Source organism: Parasteatoda tepidariorum, chromosome 9 (assembly GCF_043381705.1).
Source record: "Parasteatoda tepidariorum isolate YZ-2023 chromosome 9, CAS_Ptep_4.0, whole genome shotgun sequence".
In the NCBI taxonomy this organism is placed as follows: domain Eukaryota; kingdom Metazoa; phylum Arthropoda; class Arachnida; order Araneae; family Theridiidae; genus Parasteatoda; species Parasteatoda tepidariorum.
Genome location: NC_092212.1, coordinates 60,151,414 through 60,161,396, shown reverse-complemented (window position 1 = coordinate 60,161,396; position 9,983 = coordinate 60,151,414). Strand labels below are relative to the sequence as shown.

General features: G+C 24.7%; 1 protein-coding gene across 1 annotated transcript in view; it reads left to right on the top strand.

The window, feature by feature from the left end:
- Nucleotides 1–329: 329 nt before the first annotated feature.
- The window catches only part of LOC107438078 (protein argonaute-4), a gene marked incomplete in the record, with an annotated part of 19,302 nt that continues 9,648 nt past the window's right edge, over nt 330–9,983 (top strand). Inside the window, 2 exon segments of the mRNA XM_071185577.1 lie at nt 330–559; nt 1,046–1,094. Of these exon segments, the coding sequence (XP_071041678.1) occupies nt 1,073–1,094 (22 nt within the window).

Sequence of the window (9,983 nt, the reverse complement as noted above, 5' to 3'; positions counted from 1 at the left end):
TATCTTTCAAATATAAAAAAGTTGAGAATTTTTTCCAAGACTTGTTATTTTGGAGCAGGTATTTGAAACCGGTATTATTTTGTATCGTAACAGCTGTAACCTGTTATTTGAAAATACCTGCTATTGAACATCACTAGTATTAGCAACGAGTTAGCAATGATTGCCGGTTAATTTGTTTATCAGCGAATCATTGAAATGTATTTTAGTGAATGGTCGAATCAAAGAATGAGAGCGAGAAAAACAGTTCAAGAAACAGCTATATCAGCCAATCGTAGCTTATTTCTATCTCGGATCACCCTCATTTCCCCTGTCCCTCCGCTGTGATCGTAACTGCACCGTCTTTACCGTCAGAATTGGGGAATCCCCTTCAATAGACGCGATTGTGTGTTTATCTACGGTGGCAACTGTAATTTGAGTTTCAGTTCCCATTTTAAACGGAAATTAGAAACTTTTTTTTTATAAGTAGTACCGGCAAACTTGTAACTCACTTAAGGAAAATATATTTTCTATTCCAAGTAAAATTTTCTGCTTATTCCAATATATACTACAGATATTTTGGGTAAGTACACATTATGCATAACTTTCATATTTATGTTTATAATTATTAAGTGTATTTTATAGATCGTTTAAAGTTTTGCGTAATTTGTTTTATGATTTATTTTAGTTCTCTTGAAATTATATAAAGATATTTAATAAAATATTAAAGTAATGTAATGTTAATTTGTATTTTAAAATACCGTTCTGTATGAGTACTTTTTTGAAAAATTCGGTAGATTTTCTTTATAAATTTAAATTAGTAGAAAAATTTGCTTTAATTTTTTATTAGTTGAATACAAAAGAAAAAGGATTTAACTATTAATAATTTGAACTTATAAATAATTTGAATTTATATATAATGTAATAAATATTATCAATAAATATTATAAAATCAGTATGATCGGAATAATTAAATATTGTATATTTAATAAACTAATTGAAAAATTTTTTCATGTATGTGCTTATGCATATAATATCACTTAACAGTTAAAATGTTATTCATTTGCAGGATTATTATTTCACCGAAGAGGATAAAATGCCAAAAGGAAAAAAGAAAGGTACGCTTATATAGTATATATGTGATATTTAAAATAGTAGCTGTTATTTGTTACTTATTTGTTCTAGATGCAATGTTATGAGTTTGAGATAAAGAAATTTTATTTTAAAAACATACATATTAAAATTAGTCACATTCTAATTATATCTTTGAAAAAGTGCACCTTTCATGAATTATAAAAAATTCTGGTTTACCCTTAAAATTATTTATTTTTAGTAATGCGAAATTTATGATGCATGCACATGTATTACATATGATTAGGAGTAAACATTTAAATTTTAGCTATTAAGTTTTTCAAAACTAAATTATAAAAATGCTCATTTCAATATTAATTATAAACTAAAGAATAAATTTAGGTTTATAAATATTTCATTTTTTAGTTTGATTAATTTATATGAATTACTACTAAATTAACTTTTATTTTATTTATTATTATTAGATTTTATTTATTATTTCTCGATCTAAGATATCAATAGTAGGATCAATTATTTAAATTTTGAAATATTATTTTATTGTTTAGGGTAGATAAATTGATTGTTTTTAATTAAATTAACTGTTTGTTTTTTTAGGTTAAGAGATTTTACTTATTATTTTTCAGCTTAGGTTACTATCAATAAATGTAGTAACAATTATTTAGATTTTTTAAATATAATTTTTATTCTTGTCTAAGTCAAATAAATTGATAGCTATTAAAATAATTGCCTATTTCTTAGTGAGGTTTTATTCATAAATTCTCTGCATATGGTTAATTATTAAGATTTACTAAAACAAAATTATTTAACTGATTAAATTAAATGGACGCACACCACGCCTTTTTTTAGGTCAAATTACCTAATTCTTTAGATTTAATTCTCAATCTTGTGTGATTTGTTCTGCATATGACCATGATCTAATCAGTCAATTTCTTATATTTATAAAAACAAAAACTCTCTTGTTTTACTCTTTGATTAAATTAAATAGATTTATACTAAATCACTTATTGTCTTTTTTAGAACAAGAAAATGTATCTAATATTTAGCAATTAGTGTTATTAAAAAATTACTTGTTAAAACAAATTTTTTAACAATTGCTTGATCAGTGAATTGTATTAATTGATTGTAGCTTAACCTGTATATTACTGCTTGTTTTTGCGTGCCATTGAGAATTTATAGTTACCCAATTAATATAGATCTATATTATCCAGCACAATGTATTTAATTTAGTATTGCAATGAGTTTAAATCTGAAAGCATTTGATTTTAACAATTTATTATTTTAATTTCTACTTGGATTGCTTATTATAAATATTTGGAAGCTTGATAATTTAACACATTGTATTAATATTTTATTATTTATATATTTTATGTCTTTGAGTTAATATATGTCAGGGCTTCCATGGGTCAGTGAGGACAAGGTAAACCTGGAATTGTCAGGGAATTTTATTTAAATTCCAGAAATCAGTAAATAATCAGGGAAAATTGCGATTTTTTACAATAACCTGGAAAATTCCTATATCATGTCTGGAGACTAACCAGTCTTTGAATTGTCTATAATTATAATCAGTTATTGAGATTGGAGTTAAATAATTCTAACATTTATTACAATTATTTGATGTAAAAATTACAAATTTTAGTCAAACTGTTCAATTTAGTCAACTGTTTAGTCAAACTGTTAGTCAAAATGTTCTTTCAATGATATTTTTTTACTCACAAAATCTGATATGTGGAATTACAAATAAAATAAGGAATCAAAGTTTTCTGATGTAAAATTGCATGGTATGGATAAAATATGGACTGGATTTTCATTGAAATTTACCTGATATGCTTTAAAAGTCAGGAAATTTTTTTTCTTCTTCTGAAATTTGGTAGGAACACTGCTGTAAATTGAGGGTTTCAGCAATAATTAATTCACAATTTAAAATAATAAAACAATTTCAGGAGTAAATATCTATAATATCATAAGATTAACATGTCATTGTTTGTGTATTTATTTCTTTTTGTTTTACTAATCTATTTTTTAGATAGGAGAAATTTTTTATAAGTAATTAATTTCACTATATAGAGTTAATTTTAGTTTTGTGTACTTTAAAAGTTGCAATTCCCCTAAACTTGGATTAAATATACAGTCTAACTAAAATTTCATAAAATAAACTTTTTTATTAGTTTCTTTTATTAAAAAAATAACTTAAAATTGTTATAAAAATATTTTATTTTTATTCTATACCCTATAAGTGTAAGTTGAGTGATAATATTGGAAACATTCCTTTAGTAGAAGATTCAATTATATTCTATCCCTTATAAATGTGTGTATTCACCTTATAAGTGTATTCTAATATTCTATACCATTTACATGTATGTTGAATAATAATATTTGAAACATCTTTTTACTAGAAGATTCAATAATATTCTACACCTTTATAAGTGTATTCTATACCTTAGAAATGTATTTGAGTGATAATATTTGAATAATTTCCGTACTAGAGGATTGAATAATATTTATACCTTATATCTTATAATTGTATGAATTCTATACCATATAAGTATATGTTGAGTGATAATATTTGAAACATTTCCTAGCTTAAAGATTCAATAAACTTTTTCTCACAATATTAGAAAATGGTATTTATATATAAAAAAAATTAATTATAATTTTTTTAGAGTTTTAAGAGAAATAATTATAGTGTCTTGAAAAACTAATGTATCTTAGATTTTTGACCTATATATCATTTAAAATTTAATATTGTTTTATTTATTACTATCTTTCTTTCTCTGTATTATTTAAAGATAAAACAAGATATGAATGATATAAGTTACATGAAAGCGATTTTTATTCATGTAATTTGAATTTTATTTAATTTGATTTTCAAACAAGTACTGTAAATCAAGACATGAATAGTTTAAACTATAAGGAGATAAAAAATTACTGTGAATCAAGAATAATATATATGAATATGCATGAATAATGTATATGAAAAATAAATCTAAATCTTTTCCTGAATTTTGAATTGTATTTAATTCTGTTTCTGTAATTTATGTTAAAAATACACTAAAATTTTAACACTGAATCAAAGATATCAATGAAAATTATATTTAAAATCCAAAAAAAAANAAAAAGCCTTTCCTTTAATTGAAATAGAATATATGATCTAAGTTCAAAATTTTACCCTGGCAAAATTCAAATCTAATTTAAAATTTTACCCTGAAGAAATTCAATTTTAACTTAAAATAATACCTGCTTAAGTAAAAAATTTAATTTAGAATTGTAATCTCATTTAAACAAATAACAAATTTAATTTAGAATTATACTAACTTAAACAAAATAAATAAATATATTTAATTCAGAATTGTACCCACTCAAACAGAAGCAGATTAAAAATTGAACCCACTAAAACAAATAATAATTTTAATTCGGAATTATATCCCACTCAAAAAATTACTAATTTAATTCAGAATTGTCCCCCACTTAAACAGAAAATAAATCTAACCCATTCAAAAAACACAACTAAAACTCTCAAGTTTTAATTTTTGAATTACATGCAAACAAATTGTTTTTAAATGTGAACATTGTTTTATTGAATACTTTAAAATAATAATTTTTCATTTATATAATCTCCCTGACTTAAAGTAATGTATTGAATTTTTATTTGATATCAAGAGGAATTATTTACCTATTGCATTACACTTCTAAGAAACAAATAAAAAAACAATTTTATTTGATATCAAGAAGAATTATTTACCTATTACATTACACTTCTAAGAAACAAATAAAAAACAATTTTATTTGATATCAAGAAGAATTATTTATCAGTTATATAACACTAACAGGAAATTTATAAAAGTTTTGTTTAATAAGAAAATTATCTTACCAGTTGCATAATACTTCTAATAAATAAGTAAAAACAATTTCATTAATAATTTTTTACAAGTTACATTGCATTTCTGATAAATAAAAAAAAAAAACTTAATTTGATATCAAGAAAGTCCATTTACCAGTTACATGACACTTATAGGTAAGTAAAACGAAATTTAAACATAGCTGTTGGTTTGGTGACCAATTAAAAAAAAAATATTTGATAGAAAGAAGCGTTATTTACCAGTTACCTGACACTTCTAATAAATATGTATAAAACAATTTTATTTCATATCAAGAATTTTCCAATTACAAGACACTTAAATAAGTAAAAAACAATTTTATTTGATATCAAGCTGCGAAAAAAAAAAAATTATATGATGGAAAGAAGAGTTATTTACCAGTTACCTGGCACTTCTAATAAATAATCTAATAAATAAGTAAAAAATAAATTATTTGATATCAAGTAATTATATATATATATATATATATAAGTAATTATATATTATAAGTAAGTATTTAATTATTAGTTACTGGACACTTCTAAGAAACAAGTAAAAACCAATTTTATTTGAGAACAAGAAATATTTACTAGGAGCATGAAAACTTAAATAAAAAAACCTTCTTAATTCTGATTTGTACCTACCCTATTCAATAAAAAAATATAATACTTACCTGTTCTGAAAGTATCCAATGAAATTGTTTAAACCAATTATTTTTCAATTTGAACATGATTATATGAAATGTTTTTAATTATTAATATTTTAATTTAAATCATTTCCCTAAATCGAAGCAATGTATGACAATGTGATGCCAGGAAGAATTATGTACCAGTAGCTTGGTACTTTAAAAAATGTCTGCTAAAAGTGCACACTTAAAAAAATAACTAAAACTTGTGTATCATGATTTGCATTAAAATTGTTTAAACAAACTCATTTTAATTTGAACGTTGTTACTAGATATTTTTAAAATTGATGTTCATTTAAATCATGACACTGAATTAAAGATAAACCAGTGCTTTATATATATATAAAAAAAGCGATTGTATGAAAAAAAAGAGTATATTTTTATATTTTATGTACTTTTATTATTCGTTAATCCACATCTCTGTTTTCTTTAAGTTTTAAAAAAAGCATTTTGCCATGAATTAATTAATATCCAAAGTATTTATAGTATTGATTTATATTATTGATATGGATATTATGGTAGTCGAAACTATCTTGTTTGTGCAAAATAAATGCTAATAATGAACTACTTGTGATACCACTATTTTCTCTTTTGAAAGAAAGAAGTTTTTAAAGGAAGTTATGCAAAAATTTGTTCATTATCTTGTTGGATAATGAAGAAATATTTTAACCAGTAACCACCAGAGTAAAAAAAATTCCTTATTTTAGAATTGTAACACCATTAAATATCTTTCAAAATTAGTATTCTACTAAAATTAAGTAAATGCATTAAAACTTTGCATGGAGCTTTTTTTCGATATCAAGGAGAATTACCTACCAGTAGTATGATTCTTTAGGGCCAGGAAAGCCTAGCTGGTAGGACGTAGGACTAGTGTTCACGAGAGCGAGAGTGCGAATCCCAGAGGCCGAAGGAACCACGTGTATGAAATGGTGACGGGTGCACGTAAATCTGTTGGGGTCACTAAGTCCTCTAAGTTCCCATAACGAATCAAAACCTCTGGGGGTACTGAATTGGATATTTATCGTCAAGTCATTATTACGATCTGCTGATGAGTGAATTGGACCGCTCTGTAAATCGGGCGGTGGCTGAATTCGTATTTTTGACCATAGATGGCACCACTGAAAAACAAGAAGCGCACCCGCTGCTTTAGAAGTTCGCTTGGTTTCCCAAGTAAGCAACAGAAACAAGAACAACGTGACTTTTTTAATGAAACTAATGTCCTTTGTTCTTAACATTGACCCTTTAAAAAGTATTCTTTTATAATTGAAAATGTAATCAAATTTTTAAAACCAATTCTTTTAAATTCGAATATTTCTTTATTCAATATTTTTAAATATTAATACTGAACTTAAATTATACAGCTTAATCAAGGATTAATGAACATAAAATTGGTATCAAGTTTTATTTATCTTACAAATGTTTTTATTTCTGAATTGCACCCACTTAAATAAAATAAAAAATCTAGAAATTTTGTATTTCCAATTGTATCCAATCAGTTTTTACAAAATTTTATTAATCTTTCACTCAGGAACATAATTTAAACTGAATATTAATACTTAAAAAAAATAATAAAACAATGTTCGAATATATAGGGATATATATTCGAACATTGTTTTTTTTTTTTTTTTTTTTTTTTTTTTTTTTTTTTTTTAAGTATTAATATTCAGTTTAAATTATGTTCCAGAGTGAAAGATTAATGAAATTTTATATCTAAAAAATGTTTAGTAAAAAAAAACATGTCTTTATATCTGAATTGCGCCCACTAAAATAAAAAATCTCTAACTTCGTTTTCAATTATCCTACAGTCAATTTTTAAAATTAAGTCACTACATATTTGAACAAATGATATGTTTAAATAATTTTGAATGTTAAAGTTCAATTTAAATCATATGTCACGGAATCATAGATTAACGAATTTTTATTTCATATCAAAAACAATTATATACCAATAATATGACTCTTTTAATGAAACGTATGTCCTTGGTTCTTAATAAATAAAAATAACTACTCTAAAAAAATTTTTTTTGGACAGTTGAAATCACAGTTATGTGGCTTGAACGTCATACAATTAATTTTCATTTTTATTCACATGACAATACCTGTTCCCCCAACAGTAATATATTGTTCATGAGTATAACAAATATAACCATTTATAATCAGCATATACATGATTTCTTTTCGTCACAATAGCGAAATTATAATTAATTAGGAACGAAACAGCTTAGTATGCTGAGCTACTACGGTAACCGAATCTATAATACTATATAATTTCACAAAAACTGTTGCGTGTCACATTTTTTAACGCGATGGACCCTAATTTCTGTTCTATAATTCCTGTTTTAGGTTGTTCCATAATTATTTTACTAATCCTCAGAAACTAATGAAGTTTTGATACAGTATACTTGGAAACAGTTTAAGAAAAGGAAAAAAAAATGTGTTTCGAAGCTCACATGAATCTTCAAAAATAACGTAAGAAATGGCAAAAAATGTTCAAAATTATCCCAACGGCACTTCTAGTGTTAAGATATCGTCTGCACTAATTATATAGCTCATTTGAAGTCACGCCCTCGAACCATTGAATCCTAGAACGTGAAAATCCGATGATTAGATCAAAAGTTATTCAGTGTGCCCCGTTTTATTTGTTTGCGCATACTGTGCTTCTTCAATTTTACCTTTCCCCCCCATCAAACTTTGTTTATAATGCCTCTGAATCAGTTTAGATAAAGTCTTTTACGTTGAGCACAGTAAAGTCTTTTCTTCATTTGCCTTTAAGGGGACAGTGGACGTTGGAATATGATGAAAATGGCAAAAATATCGATTTTGAGATTTTTAGAGAAATTCCATATTTGCTTCATTATCTTTCAAATAAAAAAAAATTATTGATTTACGATAATTTTTTACGAAGTTATTGGCAATTTTCGAAACCGAAACCAATATTTGAGCTTGAAGGTTGAACGCTTTTAAAGCGAAACTAACTTTTCATCCAACCATCTGTTGGAATTGTCTGTTATATCCGCCATTACTGAATTTAATGCTGGCTGCTTGAGCTCACTAGTACTTGAGAATAAAACACTAAATGAAATATCAGTGAACATAGCTGAAACACGTGACAAAAGAAGAATTTCGGATAGCAAAAGACGGGCTTCTGCGGTTTGGAAGGAAACGCGGAATAGCAAAAAGTTTCACAAAATCAGAAAAAATCAACAGAATGAAAGATTAGAGGGTCCAAGTTATACTGCCGGATCATTTTAAATTAGTGAACTTTCCCTGCAAAAATATTTCAGTGTTTTTTCTTTGGTCTAACTATAATTTATTGATTTCAATTATTTACCGTTTTATTTTATGATAATTGTCTAAACTTAAATATTTAGATAGATAATGTAATTTTTTTTACAATCTTAGAAAATACATATTTTTATTCTCACATAGTAAACGTATAGTTGCTTTATCATCTTTGTCGTCTTTATAAAAAGAATAAAATCTCAAAATTTTTTGTCACGCTGCAATCATTGTTTGGTGAATTATAGATATTTTTTATTTTTTATACCTTTATTATTTTTCTATACTATACTAAACTAACAAACTACATATTTTTATGGTTAATAATGTTTTATTTTAATTTTTATTACTTATGTCTTCTTGTTAAAGTCAATGAAACCACAGAATTCCCTAACTATTATCTGACAATTGTTAGTCGTTGTATCGTGATAAATAGGCATAATTTTCTCTATTTTAAATATTATACTAATTTTCTAGTTCTTAAATGCTTAGAAACATTAGTGTTTGTCTATTATTATGTTTAATAGAAATCTGTTGTATTGTTTTTTTATTTATTTCTCATAAATAGTTTTCTTTTGGTTTTTTCTCAAAATGAAGTTTTTACGTAGTACACGACATTAAAAATGTACCTCGCGCCTGAGTTTTTCTCAAAACTTGATGAAATTTGATACACTTGTTAAAAATATGTTAACGAACATTTTCAAGCATGGATTATTATATCTAAACACTATAAGTTTCAGAACAAGCTCATAAAGCCGTCGTACTGGAAAAATGTTTAAAAAAAATTATGAAAAACACATAAAAAATTCTAAAAAAAATGTTTTCCCCTTTATCTTATATTCCATGCTTGATATTGTTACATTGATAGTGTTTGTCATTTTAGAACTTAAATTTTGAATCTAAGTTCAAAATTCAGGCGCGAGTAGTATTTTCAAGAATTTTAAAAAAATACATTATTATTATAAAAATTCCAATTTTTAGGCCCCAATTTAATTTTTATTGCACTTAAATGCAGTAATTAAGATGATTTTTGTCTAAAATTATTAACATTTTCCATGTATGTTAAAAATTTCAAATTTAAAAAAATTATGATTTCA